This window comes from Rhizophagus irregularis, chromosome 17, assembly GCF_026210795.1.
Source record: "Rhizophagus irregularis chromosome 17, complete sequence".
Classification (NCBI taxonomy): domain Eukaryota; kingdom Fungi; phylum Glomeromycota; class Glomeromycetes; order Glomerales; family Glomeraceae; genus Rhizophagus; species Rhizophagus irregularis.
Window position 1 is genome coordinate 2,392,965 of NC_089445.1, and position 20,414 is coordinate 2,413,378.

The 20,414-nt window shown below is 33.1% G+C and overlaps 8 protein-coding genes across 10 annotated transcripts; 5 read left to right on the plus strand and 3 right to left on the minus strand.

Annotated features, from left to right (window-relative positions):
* Nucleotides 1-6,486: 6,486 nt before the first annotated feature.
* Nucleotides 6,487-6,870, minus strand: OCT59_009251 (uncharacterized protein; the record flags this gene model as incomplete). The annotated part of the gene is made up of 1 exon (XM_066133414.1): nt 6,487-6,870. One exon carries the CDS (start codon nt 6,868-6,870, stop codon nt 6,487-6,489), a length of 384 nt encoding a protein of 127 aa, XP_065999854.1.
* Nucleotides 6,871-8,311: 1,441 nt separating this feature from the next.
* On the plus strand, nt 8,312-9,643 carry OCT59_009252 (uncharacterized protein; the record flags this gene model as incomplete). Its single annotated transcript, XM_066133415.1, has 3 exons — nt 8,312-8,402; nt 8,492-9,220; nt 9,456-9,643. The coding sequence occupies 3 exons, from the start codon at nt 8,312-8,314 to the stop codon at nt 9,641-9,643; spliced, it is 1,008 nt and encodes a 335-aa protein (XP_065999855.1).
* Nucleotides 9,644-11,628: 1,985 nt separating this feature from the next.
* OCT59_009253 (uncharacterized protein) lies at nt 11,629-12,668 on the minus strand (the record flags this gene model as incomplete). 2 transcript variants are annotated; one of them, XM_066133416.1, is made up of 3 exons in its annotated part: nt 11,629-11,989; nt 12,139-12,445; nt 12,512-12,668. In XM_066133416.1, the coding sequence occupies 3 exons, from the start codon at nt 12,666-12,668 to the stop codon at nt 11,629-11,631; spliced, it is 825 nt and encodes a 274-aa protein (XP_065999856.1). The 2 variants fall into 2 exon arrangements, with proteins under 2 accessions (XP_065999856.1, XP_065999857.1); XM_066133417.1 differs by lacking the exons at nt 11,629-11,989; nt 12,139-12,445 and having other exon boundaries at nt 12,456-12,668.
* A 1,813-nt stretch (nt 12,669-14,481) lies between these two features.
* Nucleotides 14,482-14,769, plus strand: OCT59_009254 (uncharacterized protein; the record flags this gene model as incomplete). Its single annotated transcript, XM_025327468.2, has 1 exon — nt 14,482-14,769. One exon carries the CDS (start codon nt 14,482-14,484, stop codon nt 14,767-14,769), a length of 288 nt encoding a protein of 95 aa, XP_025171174.2.
* A 533-nt stretch (nt 14,770-15,302) lies between these two features.
* On the plus strand, nt 15,303-16,038 carry OCT59_009255 (uncharacterized protein). Its single transcript, XM_066133418.1, has 3 exons — nt 15,303-15,366; nt 15,476-15,534; nt 15,615-16,038. Exon 3 carries the CDS (start codon nt 15,624-15,626, stop codon nt 15,918-15,920), a length of 297 nt encoding a protein of 98 aa, XP_065999858.1. The 5' UTR covers nt 15,303-15,366; nt 15,476-15,534; nt 15,615-15,623; the 3' UTR covers nt 15,921-16,038.
* Nucleotides 16,039-16,304: 266 nt separating this feature from the next.
* OCT59_009256 (uncharacterized protein) lies at nt 16,305-16,912 on the plus strand (the record flags this gene model as incomplete). Its single annotated transcript, XM_025311492.2, has 2 exons — nt 16,305-16,650; nt 16,767-16,912. 2 exons carry the CDS (start codon nt 16,305-16,307, stop codon nt 16,910-16,912), a joined length of 492 nt encoding a protein of 163 aa, XP_025171175.2.
* An 88-nt stretch (nt 16,913-17,000) lies between these two features.
* Nucleotides 17,001-18,168, minus strand: OCT59_009257 (uncharacterized protein). Of its 2 annotated transcripts, XM_066133419.1 has the most exons (4): nt 18,098-18,168; nt 17,852-18,013; nt 17,577-17,780; nt 17,001-17,493 (listed from the first exon to the last, which is right to left on the minus strand). In XM_066133419.1, exons 1-4 carry the CDS (start codon nt 18,137-18,139, stop codon nt 17,167-17,169), a joined length of 735 nt encoding a protein of 244 aa, XP_065999859.1. In that variant the 5' UTR covers nt 18,140-18,168; the 3' UTR covers nt 17,001-17,166. The 2 variants fall into 2 exon arrangements, with proteins under 2 accessions (XP_065999859.1, XP_065999860.1); XM_066133420.1 differs by having other exon boundaries at nt 17,852-18,168.
* An 861-nt stretch (nt 18,169-19,029) lies between these two features.
* OCT59_009258 (uncharacterized protein) lies at nt 19,030-20,160 on the plus strand (the record flags this gene model as incomplete). The annotated part of the gene is made up of 2 exons (XM_025329376.2): nt 19,030-19,360; nt 19,418-20,160. 2 exons carry the CDS (start codon nt 19,030-19,032, stop codon nt 20,158-20,160), a joined length of 1,074 nt encoding a protein of 357 aa, XP_025171178.2.
* Nucleotides 20,161-20,414: the final 254 nt, after the last annotated feature.

Below are 20,414 nucleotides of genomic sequence, written 5' to 3' on the forward strand. Positions count from 1 at the left end.
TCAATATAAAAAAGTGAATCCTAATATCACAATTTACTTTTATTATATAAAATCAATAGTTTCAGATCATTCAAGTTATATTGATATTACAACCTAAACTGATAAATTCAAATCAACCTGTTTAGAACTTTAACTCTAATGACTTGTCAAAAATTTGGCTCTATATTCCATAAAATTTTTTATAGGAACGCAAAAAAAAATTTAACAAAAATGTTAAAAGTATTTTTTTTAATGATTTTAGAATTTTAAAAAGGCATTTTTATCATTTGTTTTTATAATCTTATGAGTCCCTATAAAATTTCAAGCTTTTTTACTTTTTTTTTATATTTTTGAAATCTGTTATTATGTTAATGGATTTTTGCCAAGAAAATTTTTTTTCTAGAATTTTTTTATTTTATAGGAACATATAGAGTCATAAGGATAAATAAAACTTTTCATGAGTTAGCTTACAAATTAAAAGTACTTTAAAAATATATTGGCTTGTGAACTAGACTTGCAAGCCAATATATTTTTAAAGTACTTTTGGCTTATAAACTGGCTCGTGAGGAGCTTTAGAAATAAATAGTAAAAAAAGAATTTCATTTACTTATAAGATAGGTCACTCTAAACTTAAAGTAAAAATCATATATAAATTCTTTGTAGATCCTATTATAAAAGGAAATTTTATGTTACATTGTTATGATTTTTTTTCTTTTTAGCTAATTAACCAATAGAATTTAAGAAAAAAGTAAGGTAAAAATCATTAGTAAAAGGCTAATTTTCTACAATGATCTTTATTATAAATAAGTGGGATTTTAGTAAAAAACTTAATAAATCAAGTTAAGTAATCTAAAAATAATATTAAGATTATTTTTATAAGTGTCCTTATAAATTTTTCTTATAAAGATAAAGAATTTTTATAGAAATATTCAAAAAATTAGTATACTCATTATCTTGACTCAGTTTAAACTATAATTGGATCTTAGAAGTACTTATAACATTCTACAATTATACTTTAAAACCTCAGAAACATCTCACTTTTGATGACAAATAGGTGATCAAAAGTAAAATTAAACTTAGTTAGCAATAATATGTAAGTACTAAAAGCAGTGTTGGGTTTTGGACTTGTCCAATTGGTTTTTTTAATTGGACAATTTTGGACTGTCCAAAACCAGTTTTGGACATAGTTTTGGACATAGTTTTGGACAGTTTAAAACTGCTCAAGAGTCTTAATATTTATTAACTGAAACTAAAAATAAAATGAAAATATAATGTTAAAATGTTAAAAAAGTAAATATTTAATATAATTAAATAATAAAAATTTATGTAAAATCAAAATAATATTAAAAATTAACATTTAAAGATTTTTGAAGTAATTTAATAATTGAACTAAAATTAAAATTAGCCAAAATTAGTCATAATTCTGGCCAAAATTAAATTTTTTGTCATGTGATCTGTCCAAAACCGTCCCGAAATCCAATGAAAAAAGGTTTTCGGTTTTGACAAGTGGAGCATTTGGCTGACAACGTCCAAAACGTCCAATTGTCCAATTGCCCAACACTGCTAAAAGAATTATCACTTACATTTTTTTTTGGTATTGAGATACTTAAAAATAATGAAAAGTAATAAAAAAGTAATGGAAAATTGCCTAAAGTTTAAAATGTAAAAAATTTTTACTTAATTTTGACCAGTACTATTCCATAATTTTAGTTAAAATTGAAATATAATAATTCAGCATTTAAGTTAACATAAAAGTGATATAAATCAATAGTAACTTTCTAGCTTTCCACTAGTTTTACACCAGTTTTTCATTAGTTTTATAATAGTTTCAAATCACTACCAGATCACTATCATAGTGTCAGCTTGAATCTTTAAAATTATATGTCCAAAAGATTAGTCTAAATTATATCATAGTGCTGGCCAAATTTGAGATATAATAATTATGATAATTCCAAATTTTTAGAAAACTTATTACCAATAGTAATAGATTTTATATTATATAATAATTTTAAATTCACTGTGGATTTTACAATACTTTTTGAAATTTTATTCTAAGAGATATTTTTTATCACAATTTAATATTTTAAAATAAATAAAGAAAAAACTATCTTTAATATCTTAACAGGTAATTAAAAAGATGCAGAAGAGCAGAAACTTTGATATAAAATTTAGAATTTAAATAGGTATAGATAGTCTGCACCTCCAATAAAAAACTTAGCAACCAATCAACCAAAGAATTTTACTAACACAAATTATATTAGAAAATATTTATTAATGTACAACATGTAATAAAAATAGACACATCCAAATTATTTAATCATAGTTGTATTTAGGTTATTTAATCACATGATCATAAATAATAAATAGGAAAAAGATAAAGAAAAGCAATTTTAAAGACAAAAAATATAATAGGAAAATAAGAAGATATAAAAAAATTGACATATATAAATTATTTAATTAGATTATTTTAAAATTATTATTTAATTATATTTAATTTATTTAATTATATCTAGTTTATTTGATATATCTAGTTTATTTAGTTACATTTAGATTATTTAATTATATTTAGATTATTTAATTATATTTAGATTATTTAATTATATTTAAGTTATTTTATTACTAAAAAACCTAATCCAAGCCAATTATAATTAAATAATATAATTATATTATTTAGTTATAATTGACTTCAATTTTAATAGATAAAAACTTAAATAATTTACAAAAAATATTGTAATAAATAATAAGTAAATAAATAAATACAGAAGTTATATGATATAAAAATTGTACTGTATAAATATAACTACTAAATATTAATTATATAACTACAGTATAAGTGTATAACTGATTATACAGTACAGTTATATAGTATGTATATTTAGTTTAGTTTTAAAGAAATTTGAAGAAAAAATTGAAGAAAGTTTAAAAGAAAAAAATATAAAAAAATGTTTTTAAAATATTTAACATATTTTAAATGATTTATAGGTTATTAAATTTTTATATTTTTTATTTCATCATCTTGACTCTTTATATAATTGGTATAGACTTTTTATAATAAAAAGAGAGAAAATTATTAAAAAAATTAAATTTATATTTATATATTAAAAATATTTCTTTTATAATCCAAAATTCCACTTAACAGTACATACATGAAGTCTATTTATTAGATAACAAGTAATTTAATAATTAATAATATTAGGCAATTCTTCTATTTGATCATATATATTATAAATATATATATATATTTTTTTTTATTAATTTATTATAAATGTGATCTTGTCTTAATATAACTATGCTTACTTACATAAAATAAGATAACAAATATATATAAGGACTAAGCATTATGAAACAAGACTACTTTCTAAAGAAAAAGTTGATCTGTCATCTAAATGATCATATCACTGTTAAAAATGATGATACAACCCAAATTCTCAGGTGACTGTCAAGATCTGCCTAAAAATTTGCCTAATGACTATTCCAATAGAATGTTAAATCATCCAATTAGTCTCATCATTAAAGTTTACTACATGAACGTTATTATTCTTACGTTTCTTATTATTCGACTTCATTTTTTTTCATTTTACTACTAATATTACATCTTTTCTCTTTTGCCACTTGTAACTCATTCCTATATTCCCAAATCAATATCTTAAAATCTAAAATTATTTTACTAATTATTAGTTTTAACATTTTTTCCAACACCTTTATATCTATTATTTTATATAACTTCAATAAATTAACCAATTGGTGACTCACTTGATTTTTTAATAAAAATGTAAAATTATATAAACTATTAAAATCCCACATATCTAATTCTTCAACTTTACATTCAATTTGATGTCTGTTTAAATCATTTTATAAAATTTCAAAAATTATATTCACTAAAAATAATTTAAATCCTTTAACTATATGCTGCACAATTTCTTGAATTTTATTACATCTTCATAAATATTCAATCATTTCTTTTTCTATACTACAAAAATTACATTTTCAACTTTCATTATAAATGTCCAGTTTCCGTTTTTTAAGATTTACATATGTTAGTAATTCATTACAACAGATTTTGATTCTAAATGATTGTAGAAAATAATTCTCAAATAATGTATTATGTTCATCAGGAAATTTGTTTAGGCGTAATTTAGTGTAATATTTCGAAGGTGGTGTAAAATTTCGAAATATTACACTAAAAACGTAATATTACAAAAGTTTACGCTCTTAAATTTGAATAATTATAGTAATTTAAGAATATCTCGCTATCTACTGATCCAATCAAGACGATCTATAGCTCATTGGAATCAGCTCATCAAGACGAATCGAATGGTAGTAAAATCGTATCTTTACGTTTGATAGATGATTTTCTATTAATTTAAAACTTTACTGCATACTATAGAGCGTTCTATCAACTGTAGAAATGCGATTTTACTACCATTCGATCCGTCTTGATGAGCTGATTCCAATGAGCTATAGATCGTCTTGATTGGATCAGTAGATAGCGAGATATTCTTAAATTACTATAATTATTCAAATTTAAGAGCGTAAACTTTTGTAATATTACGTTTTTAGTGTAATATTTCGAAATTTTACACCACCTTCGAAATATTACACTAAATTACGCCTAAACAAATTTCCTGATGTTGATCTATACAATTTAGGCCGTTCCAATTTAATCTTTAGTTTAACGTCCTCCCCCCTCTCTATTTTTGAAAAATTCAAGAGTGATTTAAACATATATGTTTGATATGTTTAAATATGCTTAAAACACCCCTTCTTTACTAAAATTTAATAGTACCGAGAATTTCCGATTTTACTGAAAATTTCCGAAATTTTTAATATGTTTAATTTTCATGTTTGTTTAAATTATCCCCCCTCCCCTCAAAATTTTTGGCCGGAAAGGACGTTAAACTAATTATTAATTTGGAACGGCCTTAATTTCAAAGATATTTTCCAATCTATTAATTCCAATAATTCTGGTTGTTTATATATTTCATTTCTATTCAACTCTAAGAACTCATCTATAAACTAAGTGTCCTTAATTCCTTTTATTATTAATATAGGATTATGTTCTACTGCTGGTATATTCTGCCAGAAAATTGTACCATTATGTAACAATAGAGTATCTTCTATTATTAGGATTTCTTATTCCATACCTAATTTTGCTAATTTGTCTACTTTTTTATTATTTTCATTATTACCATACGCTTTGATCTTAACTAATTTTACATTAAAATAATAAATTCTGATCATTTTAAACAACCACAACTATAAAATCTTGTAATTGACTTTTGATTTTTCAATCTCTGAAACTAACATCATGTACAAGTTATCGAATATATTAATAACCCATTGAGAATCAGTGTAAATCATAGCATTCACCACTTTAGGATACACCATTAAACTAAGAGCTATCACAACTAACTTTATTTTATTGGATGATGAATTATCTTCAATTCTACAATTAAATTCTATGTTAAGTGGTGAATCAATTAAAAAGGCACTGCCTATTTTAATATCTGAGATTGATAAATTTTTCATGGCTCCATCTGTATAAATTTTGATATCAATTTCTTATTCTATTTATTTAATTATTTCTAAAAGTTCAATTTGATAATTTTTTGGATAGATATCACACGTCAAATGACCAAAAACAGGCAAAAAAAATGGCTAGAATTGCATAAACTATTCGTAAATTTATATAAACTATTTACAAATAGTATAGGCTAATTTGCAAATAGCCAAAAACAGCTAAAAATAGCCAAGAATAGCCACTGCTTTTCACACCATTTTTTTGCCGATTTTTAGCATTTTGACCTGTATATATCTAAATAACCTATTAACCTTTTCAATATCTTTTAATTTAGCATTTGATCCTTTATAATATTTACATTCTGCTTGGGTTAATACTTCATATATAGCATTATATACTATGTATTGATCATTTTGTATAGAGCTTGCATTGATTTTAATGTATTGATCAATATTAATATTAGTCGTAACATCCCACACTGTAGTATAATTATACTACAGCGTGGAATGTTACGACTTAAACTTAGATTATAATATGGTATCATCATATGATCGAGGGGTCGCCATGGGGTTGAAGTACTGCCATATGATCTGAGGGTCGCTATGGGGTCTGAATGATGTGGTTGAAGTACTGCTATATGATCTGAATGATATGGTCTGACTGCCGTCATATGATCTGGGTAGTTTCATGCCTTTGCTTTCTGTTTTGCTTTCTTTCTACTTATTTTGCTCTTTTTTTGTGGGTTTGCTTACTCTGTTGTTTATCACCATTTAATCTAACTACCACCCAGTAGTTGCGAGGTGGTTATCACTATTTGGTCTAAATACCACCCCCGTGGTGCGTGGTGTTATCGCCATTTAGTCTGATTACCACTGCCTTCTGGCTGCGTTGAAGACTTCTGGGTGCTTTCCTCGTTGCCTTCTTTTTGCCTGCTCCTTTTGCTCTCCTGCTTATTTTCAGCCTTGTCTGGGTTCCTTTGCATGGGCTCACGAGTAGGCTTGCTCGTGAGCTTGTTTGCTGCCTAATCGTGGTTGACTTGATTCAAAGCACGGCTTGATGGTCAGGCGCCTGCTCCTTTTGCTCTCCCACTGGCTGTGTAGCTTTTTTGGGCTCCTGTTTGTGCCGCCGCTCTGGTTACTCTCCGGCTGGTTATTGGCCTTGTCTGGGTTCCTGTCTAAGGCTGGAAATCCCGTTTCCCAAGGATACAATTGGGTGATTTCAGCTGGAGGCTTTGGCCAAAATTCGGAAGAAATTGAAAAACTCTGACTTAGAATCAATTGGATCCTCCCGCTTAGATTCTCATGGTGTGGGCGAAACAAATCAACGAGAGTCTGGTAAATTTGTCGTAAGTTCCATTCATTCTGTGACATCGCAACCTCTGACCTGCACAATTCGTCCTCACGGTAAAAAATCTCCTGTTAAGTATCCAGATATATACCTAGGAAAGTGTAGCCTTCTTCTAATTTTTTATAATAGATTACGGAGAAGACTTCACTTTTTCGTGTCAGGGTGCTGTCTGGTGGCCCTGTCCTAGTTGGATAAATTATTTGGCTAACTAGGACGGTTACTAGAACAGGCTTGATCTGGTTATTTCCTTGTTTTTTGTCTGTTTTTGTATACTTTTTCTTTACCTTGTCCTAGTTGTCCTAATTGTTTTAGTAAAATGAGAAGTATAGAGTAAAAATACGATTTTTTTCCTGAGATACTACTGGTAGTACTCCGCATCCTGGCTGGCTGGGTAAAAAAAGTAAAAAAAAGTAGGGGTTCTCAAAATTTACTAGGACAACTAGGACAACTACTCAGGATTCTTTCCAAACACACTAAAAAAGCTTTCTGGCTCATCCCAGCTTTGTCCTAGTTTCATCTCAGTTATCTGCAAACTAGGATGAATTTGAACTGGTAGCATCTCGCATCTCGCATTTCACATCCTACTGTTTGCAGTCACAGTTCACATTCCGCTGAAAAAAGAAAAAAAAAAGTAGGAGTTCTCAAAAATTTACTAGGACAACTAGGACAACTAGGACATATACTTGGAATTCTTTTCAAACATGCTAAAAAATCTTTTCTGCTTGTTCTAGTTTTGTCCCAGTTTTGTTCCAGTTATCTGCAAACTAGAACGGACTTGAACTGGTAGTATCCCGCATCTCGCATCACACATTCTGCTGAAAAAGTAGTATTACCAGTATCTCTAGTAAAAAATCCAACTGGTGACACTGGTGACACCTACTTAGAATGGCTTATTTCACGCTAAGAAGCTAAAGGAGATATGGAAAGGTGTCACTAGTTACGCTCGCGGTTAGTTGCTTAAACTATGTATTGACCCCATTTTCGCTTTAATAATAGGAGTAATGTTGGTCAGCTTCTTCTGATGATACTGTGCTATTTTCCAATACTTTTCAGCGTGAATATCACAAGTTCCATATTTTGAATAGGTTATTAACTTGCCGCATTCTTTGCATGGACTGCGTGGTGGTAAATTCCAATGTATCAGATATCCTTTTTTCTGATAGCAACTCCGATTGCATACTTTTCCACTTCTAAAAATATATGGACATTGATAAAATGCCATATCGTATTTTACGTTGGATTCTTTATCTTTACTTTTTTTTTATTTAAACTTTTTTCTCTCGGTTTGTAATACTTTCTTCTCTCAGATTGTATAGTTGCTTTTATAAAATCATGAACCACCAAAGTATTTCAACTGCGTCCTCATAACGTGATGAAAAAACTGGAAAACCTGTTAACATTATTAATGATCGGGTACCTTCTGATGAAACTGCTTGCTTCGTTAATGATCAGGACTATGCCAATATGGTGGATATTCTGGATGAAGATGTGGATCTCTTTGATTCTTTAGACACTGAGGTGCCATATCATTGTGAAACTAATCTTGGGGCTATAGGTGAAAATCTATATAAGTTTCGTGATGATAGTGTTAGATCCAGAAGGTCAGAACAGATTATGAGGATGGAATCAATGCTATTTTCACAGATCATGATGGACACTTACTGCACGAAATTATTGATGGAGATGAATCACTTCGCCCTTTCATAGATTTTGATTTGCTACAAAAAATGCTAGATGCAATCAATCCCAAACTTACTCGTAATAATGTGGCCAATAATCTTTATCAGGCATTCAGTGAAACATGTAAAGAAGTCTTTCCTAAATGGGATAAAAATACTCTAATGTTTACCAATAGTAGTGATGCGAAAAAAATGTCTCTCCATGTTGCTACTTTCAGAATGAGACTTAAGAATATTTCGCAAATCGCTGTCTTCACTGAGTTGGTCTGCAGGAAACTTCCAGAAGAATTGCAGAGTAAGACTATCATCGATAATATCACCAATAAACGATCATTTTCCTTGCGAATGCTTAGATCACCCAAGTACAATGAAGAGACCAAAAAGCATGTTCGCGTTAAAAAGGGTATTTTTCCTAAAGATGGAACTGTCTATGACTTTATGCTTCGCACACCTAATGACAAGTCTCGAATCATAGACAGTCCTCTTCTAGTTGTCCTTGAAATTAAAACAGCAAGTCACGATAGTGGAAATAATGAAATCACGCAAGCTGAATTCGCAGAACTAGAGAAATTACTAAAAGAGAATAACATTGATGGATATAATCTCTCATACCCATCGGATAATAAACCTGACATATTTCCACTGACATGTATTTCTCCATCACACTACCCATTATGTGATCAGGATCATAACAGTGAGAACGCATATATCATTCAAAATAAAAAGTCTTACAGTTTTCATTGCTATCGCGCGGATTAAGAAAAGCGACCGGAGGTGAGAAAACTCTCATTAAAGCTCACTATCAATGAAACAGCTTTAGATCAGGAGAAAAAGCTTCTGAGCCCTGCCAAGTCAGAAAAATCCAGGATTACAGACCCATATGACCACTTCGTTTGGAGTGACTTATTAAATATATATGTGCACTTCAGGAAGGAAATACTATCACGCTAAAGTTTATAAAGCTATCCAAGCAACAGTTGCCTTCATTCAAGAAGGTTCAAAATTGTGGATTTTCAAACATAGAAGTGCGGAAGATGGTCATTATTTTGAGATGGTAGCTAAACTAGATCTCGAGGATTTTATGATCAAGATTCATGAATTAGGTGGGAAACGGTAAAGATAAAGTTGTTAATAAGACAATCAGCCACTATGGGTTTAATAAAGTATGATGAAATCAATTTCCTACCGTATTCTTCAAACGTTGTCCCACCAAAAAATGAATTCTTCAATCTCTTCCTTGGATTTTTGGCTAAGCCGGCCACAGAAATCAATAGAGATATTATAGAGCCGATACTTTGGCATGTAAAGAACGTGATCTGCAGTGGCGATGAAAGGCTTAACGAATATATCTGGAACTGGTGGGCATTTTTAGTACAGAAGCCGAACAATAAATCTTGCTCAATTCTAGTTTTAAAGTCTGCTTTACAGCAGTGTGGGAAAAATATTATCACTGATTTTATTGGCGATAAAGTCTTAGGTCCGCATTTTCATTTCGCAATATCAGATTTAGGTAAAATTCTTGGAAAATTCAACAACCCACTTCAAGGACGTAAGCTTATTACTTTGAATGAGACAGGAATGTCTTCCGATGATTGGCATAGATTGAATCTCTGTCTCAAAGACCTCATAACTACTGGGAAGGTGGACATATATAGAACGAAAAAGCCTTAAACTTCACGAATTAATGATTTCTCTGCATTTATGGTTACAAGCAATCATGATGTCCCAATAAAAATAGATATAAGGGACGCATGAACTGTTTGTTTTGATGTGTCTGCATGCTGTAGAGGGAATTTCGCATATTTTGATCGCTTGGCTAAGGTTTTAGACCATCATGACGTGCCAGAAGTTGTCATGAGATATTTTTTTAATCGTGACCTCTCTGAATACCTACCACAAAATATCCCATCCACAAAAATGAAGGTGAAAACTATGCGCGACCAACTTCCTAATCCCATATGATTTATGATCAACTATATTTCACCTTGGGACTTGGATAGAGTAGAGAGACCGACATGCAATGTTTTATATTAAAAGTACTCTGAATGGTGCGGAGATAATGGTAAAAAGCCATTTACTAGTAACATACTTGGAAAGAAATTTTCCCAAATTGGTATTGAGCGTAAACGAGCAAGCAGTAAAAAAAGAGAATGGTATTATGTTCTTGATCGTTCTAAAATTGTAGCCAAGTTGCGAGAATCGGTTGGTAATATCGAAGAATTCTCTGACGTACCACAGCCAGACTTAGAAAATGAGACTGTGAAAATCCCAGTATTTAATATACCAGAAAAGCGGGATGAGTCATCCCAAGCTAAAATTCTGATGGCGTTAACATCTGACACCTCTGCGGTAAATGAACCTTCACAAATTATCAAATCTGCAGTTGTGAGACCTGAATCCGAACATCCTAATCCCAACCCTGATCCCAAACCTTCACAAACATCTAGAAAAGACAAAGAAGTGGAACAAGTCATACCTCATCATGACTCACTGTCTACAATTATCCCGACTAGAGCTCAACATGAGGAACGACTCAGAAGAAAGGCAATCGAGCTCAGTGAGAACCCGTTAAGTTTGTATCAATCACAGATGAAGATAAACGTGAATCAATAACATTCCGTCATAGAATGGAAGGTGATGTGTGAATGTGTGAATATGCGAGAGAGGAAGATAAAGATCCACACGAACATATGGAAATGACTGTATGGGAAAGACTGATCGGAGAAGAGATTATCCGTTGAAAGTTTGAGGATAAAGAAGAAACATCCTCGTGGCTGGATACAGAGAAATGGAGAAAAGTTATTACTATACTCCAAGAGAATGGTATAATGTAATAAAGAAACGATTAAGTGGACACCCGAAGTATTTCCACATTTTTAGTGATCGATCGCGTAAATATTTTCGAATTAAACTTTTTTTCTTACAATATAATCTAACTTATTTTTGAATATTATTCCATATTTTTGAGATTTAAGACAGCCCTCTACGGCAATGTGTTCTAATACAAACTGAGAGATAAATGCGTCATATATGCTGTATCTTGTTCAAAAAAAATAAATTCTCACCTAACCGATTTCCTGCGCAGGCGGGGCACCCATATAATTAGTTTTTGTCAGAGACTTTGAATGGAATTGCCTGATCATAAGGTACTCCACGAGGTCTGTAATTAACTATTATATAATTTTGTACCGATGAAGTGTTATTATCAGAACTGTGTCGAAGCGCTTCACTGGCGATAGTCATAGCTTTTGATAAAATTTTGGCATCATGCTCTTCTACTGCGAATACTACTCCTATTTTACGTAAGTAGGATGGAAGTAGGTTATAATTCTTTAGGAACGTATTGAACCATTGCGCGCCTAGCTTTCCTGGATCCTTTAACACCCTGGAGACGATTGCTTCCTGAATCCATGTAAGCAATTGCCTTGCCCGCTTCTCATTTTTTTCTAGCGATCTAAACACCCTAGGAATATCCTGTTGACCTTGGTTTTTTGCGTATCCAGTTACACCGCCATTAGATATGCATAAGTCTTTAATTTTGGCAGGGGAATACAAAGCATTACCATCACATCGGCAAGTGCTTGTATGTCAGGCGCAATGAATACATCATACCTGAGTAATCTTTTATTAACCGATTCCAATGCAAAATGGTCAGGATAATTGATCCCTTCATTTTCGCGCAGTAAACATTTCTCCTTTTGGATTTTATTAGCTGAACAGGTTATGTCCGGATTTAATGTAGCAGAGATAATTTTTTCTGAGATGCTGAGGGATCGCAGCTCGCTACGGAGTCTAGAAAGATGAGATGTGCCCACGTCGGCATTAGGAGCTGTTTCAGCTAAAGATTTAGCCGCAACTTTTACTTCCGCTTTGCTAAGATTATCTTGCACAATACGCTGAGCCAATTCCTTAATACTTTCTGCTTCCACTCATTTTACTTCTTGACCGGTTACCAGAAAGGAATTGGATGTGGCGCCACCTTTACTTTGGCCAGCCCTCAGAATGGATACTAATACAGACGCTTGCTCTCTACTAAATCCATACCCATTTTGAAGTCGTTGACATGCCTGATCTCTTTTTACTTTGTCGGGCAAAAGAGATAACAATTCTGGTGCATACTGGGAAAGCTCATCAAGACTCATTTCCGGATTGAGTTTGTTCTCTCTCACAAACCTGGTAATGATAGCAGATATGCTGTCAAATGGTAATATATAGGTTATACACTGGCCTACACTAAATTACCAGATTTTTTTATTATTTATAAAATTAGTGCATAAAGTTCAAAATTTTGTATGTAAATGAAAAATTTTTTTATATTTATTAACTAATAAAAAAATTTTTACAAGATAAAATACTAAATATAAAGTTTATTATTTAATAGATTTAAACTTGTTATAATTAGTATTTAGTGTGTCCACCTTTAGCTTTAATTACTGCTTTAATGCGCCTAGACAAGCTTAAAATTAGGTCATGTATTGTTTCTATAGTAATTTTCCCACTCCTCTTGTACTGCACTAATTAATTCTTGTTTAGACTTAGGTAAAGGTCTCCTTTTTCGTACCTGACGGTCTAAATGATTCCACAAATTCTCAATCGGGTTAAGATCAGGACTTTGTGCCACCCAATCTAAAATTGGAACGGCATGTGATGATATCCACCAAACAGTATAAGATAATGTATGACACGAAGCTCCATCCTGTTGAAATATAGAATTTGGATAATTGCTAACCTATGGTATAAAGTGGTTGGCCAGAACATTGACATATTTATCAGAATCCATATTCCTTTCCACCACAACTAAAGGTCTGACCCATGCCATCCAAAACAACCCCAAAATATAACTGACCCTCCGCCAAATTTTACTGTTGGTTGAATGCAATCTTTATTGTAGGCATCTCCAGCTCTTCTCCATACTCTTACCCGACCATCTGACTCAAAAAGAGCAAATCTTGACTCATCTGACCACACCACTTGTTTCCATTCTTCCTACCAGTTTTTTTTGTCTTTACTCCATCTTAACCTATCCTTTCGCTGTTTTCTGGTTAAAAGAGGCTTTTTCTGTGCAGTATAATTACCAAGGCCTTTATTATGAAGATACTTTCTGACTGTGTTATGATGAAAATTTGTGTTAAGGCTTGAGTTTAGTCTATTCGTTACATCACCAAGAGGTGAAAATCAATCTTTACAGACAATACGTTGTAAAGTTCATGTATCGCGTTTGGTAAGCATTTTTGGATGACCTGGGCGTTTTTCAGGTGTGCAGAACCTGTTTTTTTATATCTTTTAATGGTATCATTTACTGTATTTTTAGGAACACCAAGTTCTTCTGAAATAATACATTGTTTAATACCACTGAGATAGGAGCCAATAATACGTTCACGAAGTGTTTCAGAAAGCTCTTTTCCAAACATATGGTAATGGAAGAGATATGGAGACGCGTCAAAGTATTAGTTTTTTTATTTATATGTGCGATAGGGAGAAATCGCCGATTGTGTAACATGCACACGAATTTACATAATAAAAATCTGGTAATTTAGTGTAGGCCAGTGTATGGTTGTATGAAGGTTATTAATGGTAGATAAAACTTCAATACAAAAAATATTTATGCAGGTCAGGTAGTTACCGCGCCGTGGAGAGACGATTATTAGCTCAGGGGTAATACCTGCTTTTCAATTGAAATAATTATCCCGGATCTATAACAATATAAAATGAGCACAGCCAACTATCTTGATCAGCTCGCGGCTGAACTAATACCATTTATTCTAAAGAATTTATCGATACAGGATCTTAAAAATTGTTGCAGTATCGATAATATATGGAAAGATGAGGTAATTCGAGAAATTCGCAAAAGATTAATAGTAGATTGTACATTTGTTGATAAAAATGTAACTGTTAAGGCAATAATTGACCCCCGAAAGAAGGTATAGCGTTATTAGTAAGACGCTTGCCGAAAGAATGGGTGTATGTGTCAGCGAAAGTGTGATTGGAGGACGTGGTGCAGTAGTTACCATTTCTTTACCCAATATCTTTGAGTCGGAACTAGATCCCTCATTGGGAAAATCATATGAGATTTTCGAAGAATTTCAAATGATTTTTGAAGGATCTTACAAGTGTGAATATGATTTGGTTTTAGGAATTGGATGGTTAATGAGACTGGCAGACGGGAGGATTGATGGAAGCCATATCAGATGGTGGAAGAATGGAAGCAATAGATGGTGGAAGAATAATGAAGAAAAAAGATGATATTATGTATTAACTCATAGAATGTATATGCCGGTACTGCCTCCTTCGTTATATACATTCTATGAGTTATTATACCCCGGACTTGTCGGATGGATTTGTTATATCAATGATGTTTATGATGAAACATAAGCACTCAGATCCATGATAGGGTGATGAATCGATTTAATGCTATAGCCCCTCCTCAGAGGCATATTTATGGGGACATCCGATACTCCGAACGATTTTGCATTTAATGATTATCTTAGACAAGCAGATAGTGCACGCCCGGTGCGGTGATCTACAGCTCGGAAGAATTTTGCTGAGCCACGAATTGTACGACAGAATTAATGGCAGGTCTGTGCGACGTATTAATTTTCGCATATTAACCAAAAAGAACTTATGCAACCATACCTCTATCCTGCGGTCCTGCGGTCTTTTTTCCCATACAAACGCGCAAAGAATATCCGCCTATGGCTCGAAAATGCGTTGTTGCGACACAGAACCTGCCCTATAAGTTAGTATCAACGTCAAAAGCATATGTTACGAAGGGCTGAGGACTTTGCAATTCCGAGATCGCCAGTACTTTGAGACTTGCGAGGAAGATCTTCATGTGAAAAGGTTTGAAAATTCCGCTTGCATGTGCTTTCAAAGGTTTCTTGGCATCATACGACAATGTTAATCATCTTTCTTATATTCGGTGTTCGGCTTCTTATTCCGCAAGTTCCAGTATGTAAAGCGTGAAAGGACAGGTAGAAGTTTACTCAACCTTCTCGCAAAAAAATTAAGGTGCGTATATGCAAGAGATTGAAAATGATGAAAATGTTTTCATGGAAATAATCTCACTAAGGGGCTCCATATGTATTCAGGAATCCAGTATGACCGATATTACTCTCAACTGCCGTATTGTTTCTAATGATCTTCTATGTGATAGAAGAATTACAATTGACAGGGGACAAACAGTTAGCGCTCTTGAAACCGCAATTCGAAACAATCTAGGGGCGTCTTTTAATAACATTCCTCTAGATATTCGTCAAATTCATCCTAGCAGTGTTAATGAAAGACGTATGCAATCGCAGACTTTAATTTCCGAATATTTTAATGGTCAACCCGATACAGACTACGTTCATATCACCGTACACCCTGTATCACCGAAGGAAAAAGGATCAGAATAATAATTTTTGTATCATGTAGTGCGATATATTCGCAATTTTTATGTACTGTAAGCCGAATTCCGGCATGATGTATTTTATTAAATAAAGCAGTTTTCTTGCGTACGCAAGCTTCAAATGCATATATCCTTGAATATTTTCCGTACTAACAGTCATGTCCTTGCAGTCTGTTTACGATAGTGAAATAGCAAGAAAAGGTCCATCAGAGCTAAATGTCGATATACTGGGAGCGTACGTTGAAATGCTTGGGAAAGCGATTGACGAGTTAAAGAGGGAGATTTTTGTTTTCATGCACAAGACCCGGCACGCAGATGTGGATGTGTCTGACTCCGAAGAAGATGATGAGTAACATTGAACATTTTTTCCGTACATATGACATTGTTAACCATGTCTGTTAGTGATACCGCAGCGCTCTGTCAGGAGCAGGCTAATTCAACCGCGAGGTCTGAGCTTGATTTATTAAGACAGCGCAACGCTGAGCTGGAGGCCAAGCTTGAGATAGATCGTAAAAAGATTGACAAGCTTGAGGCCGAGCTTGAGGCGGAGCGTGAAGAAAAGAGAATAAGCGCTTCGGAAGAAATTGATAAGGTTAAGAAGAAGAATGCTGACCTCTTTGAGAATTTCGATCTTAAACGCAAGGTAGCAAATTTTAGGAAGGAACAAGAACTAAAAAATACAACTCCTGATGGTCAAATGCCTGCTCAGGAAAGATACGTGGGGATTTGGGGTATGTGTAAGTTAATCATCGCGATTAGCAAGAAGGATTGATGCAATAACTCATCACGCAATTTTGCATGTAATGATGAGCCTGGAAGCCAGGTATTGCGTATAGCATCCTTAATAAATTAGGGATGAATGAAGTTATCGTTAAGGATAAAGAATTTACGGAATGTGGGAAATGCCCACAATGCGATGAACGGATAAGGACTGTTCGTGTAAAAGAGATAATCAAGAAAAAACTAGGAAATGGTACCAAAGCGCTGTTTAGTTTTTAGTTGTCATTGCTGCTTGGGACATTTTGTGTACCTACAGCGTAGAAATATATAATCATTCATTACACTTCGGACTAATAATATCACAAGATGTGTCTTGATCATTGTATTTATTTATTGCGACATTTTGCATATATAATTTTATTTAACATAATTTGCATGTATGATTTTTTGCTATTTTTTTTCTACTTTGCAGTAAAATGAACGCAAACTTTTTTACATAAGCTTCAAATATAAAGACGTTTAAATAATAATGATCACATTGCAAGTACGTTTAGGACAAGATTGAAATCAAGAGCCCAGCCACATCTGAGGATGATGTGATTATTCCAACTCATTTTATAGTAAACTGGAACATTATTCGCGTTCCAATGGATAATATACGGTGCTCTAGTGGGCCTTGAATTTTGGTTTGCTGTAGGTGTTGCTTGTACTGTAGCTGCCCCAGGATTTGGATTTTGCGGAAAATTGGCAGTTGAAAAAGGAAGAGCAATACATACAAATTCAATACCCAAGTTTTGTCGTTGGATTAAATCAATATTTGACAAAGCGTGGCTACGGTCTGGGTCTCTATTAAAAAAGACCTAATTATGATAGAAACCGAATCTAATAAGTCAAATTGTACATTTTTCCGACAAAAATTTAATACATTTACCCCAATCCATACGTTAGGGAGCGGACATCGTGCTTTAATGGGAGTTACCCGTTGTGCCTTAGTCACTAATTGGAACCATATGCCAACGTCGGGCAGAAAAGTATCACGATTCCTTGTCGTACACGTTCCGGTCTCATCCACATCCCAATTTGGATTATGAGTTTCTGCAGAATGTGCTAATCTCCGATGAATTCTTTGCTTTAATTTTCCGTCATACTATATAAACCGGTGGTGAAATTAATTTATATTATATATACTATAGGCGTGAAAGCTAGAATGAAACTTACTTTGATAAACATGCGTTTTCCAATTATCTCAGCGTTATATTTAACATGTATCATTTCAAGTACACTATCATTATCTAAATCATAAGCGGAAAGATCAATCATCACGACATCTTGTATTTCATCTTTCAAATTTTCCAATGATTCCTCAATATACGTTAATATCTATTTATTGTGGTGGTCAGCCATATTTTTTTGATAAACGGTCTAAACCCAATAAAAATACACTTTTCTAGTCTCTCGACTGACTTGAGTGAACATTTCTTCCGATCCTTCAATTGAGACACTCATTCTGTCAGATCAAAGGGCAAACAGGAGACACAGAACAAACGGATGACAGACAATTCCTTTTATATTTCATAAAAAAATCACGAATGTTCTAGAACTATCTGGGACTACTACACCAAATCGTGTCACGTGACATTAAATAAATAGCGCGTAGACAAAATATTAAAGCTCTACAGAATACAAATTTTTTCGTCTAAATATATGCTTTATATTGATTAGTGCAAAAAATCTGGGCAGGTTGTCAAACATTACTCTCAATTGTCTCGTACTCACTAAAGATACTATTTCTCTATCTTTGACAAACTGCAACTCCCACCAACTGCGCATATTGAGTAAGAACTCGTCATTTCCAGAGGACAACTTAATACCTTCCCGGTAGAAAGAGTTAATCAAATAGTTACAATTTGTACGAATCAGGCAGTTAGCGCACTCGAAGCTCAAATTTGAAATAAACTGGGCAACCTGATGCAGAATACGCCCATATTACCGTATATCCCCTGACAGAAGAATAATTTTTGTATCTTGTAACGTGATATATTCGCATTTTTTATGTATTGTAGGCTGTCTCCCGGCAATGAATTATTTATACATATATCACGGGTTACGTCCTTCGGTCCCGAACCTTTGTATTTATTTTCCGCATGTATTAATAAGAATTTTTTCTTGGCAAAAACCGTTAACTTGGTTAACGATCAGTTCCGATTTTGAATACTAATATACAGAATATAAAAATATTATAGGACATGCAATCTGAAGTAGATTTATTAAAGCAACGCATTACTGAGCTTGAGGCCAGGAAAGCCGAGCTTGAAGTTAAAAATGCTGAGATTCCTGAACTTAGGAAGAAGCTTGCTGAGGTTGAAGCCAGGAATGGAAAACTTATAAAGCAAATTATGGAAGAGAATAACAGACGTGATGCTAAAATCAAGAATACCACCGATAGAGTTGCGAAACTGGAACAGAAACAACTGCTGAATGATAATGCTCCTAACAACAACTCATCTGACTTCAATTCGGGTAAAAACCATCATGAAAAATCATTGGAGGATAAAGAGATAGACGCTTTCTTAATCGATGTATATAAGAAAAGCATTAGTGATGAAATAAGGCAACACAATAAAGAGAAAACAATTCAGCATGAAATAGATGTACAAGATGACGCATCCGGCCCTGCATGTATAACGGGCATAGTTGCCATTGTTAATAATTTGGATGAGTTGGGAAGTTAGAGCATTAATAAAATTAATAGTTATACTTCCACAGAGTCATCTTGTGAAATAGAGGTCATTGCAAATACCTCACAGGATCATGCTCAGAAATATATTGCGAATTCCATTGTACCACATGATATAAAAACTGTTAACTTGGTTAACGATCAAGATAAATTGGCGGTAGAGCCAAGTATAGTAACTGAATTCATCCAAGGTTTGTTGGAAGAGCTACTCTCATCTGGTCAACTTCTGGAACCTATAAAGTTTTCTCCTCCCAGAACCCTAATTCTCGTTTCAATAAGCATCAAAAAACTTGCCAATTCATTCTGCCAAGTGAATGTTGCAAGGGGAAAAATGATCATAGCAAAGCAGACAGAAATAACAGCTTGGTGTTTATTCTCCGAAAGATTCGAAGATAAGGTCGTGGAGCTTAGGTCCAAAGATAAGAAACTTGTGGATAAGACTGCAAGATCACAAATTTATGCTGAAATGAAGCCATACCTTACGGGCATTTCGGATGGATATTTATGTATAATGACCTGCAAAGCAAGAAAAATCAATAAGTTATTTGGGTATGAATATGATCCCGTAACTTTAAAAAAGATAAAAGGTATAGGCGGACATATAATTCAGCGGGTCACGTGTAGTGCTGACAAAATTTCAAAGCTTACTAATCCTCAAATCGAACACATCATAGAACAGGTCAATTTGAAAATGATCGCTAATCATGTGAATGAAATCTCCTTGACCGTGGTGGTCATTTCAGCTCATGATTCTAACTTCGATTCTGAAGAGATGATTTCAGATGATTAGGCTAACACATCAGAGGTGCAAGTGAATCTCTTGGTTCCAGTTGAGGTAAACATTCCAACTGCACTTCAACCCAATAGTCCAATTCAATATTGCGTCAAATATGAAAAATCAGTCATCAATCGGTCATATGACTGATTGGTGACTGATTGGTTACCTATTAGTGACCGATTCTTTCAATCTGTTACCTATCGGTCACCAACCAGGCATAGATTGTCAATCAGTCACCAATCGGTCATATGACCGATTGGTGACTG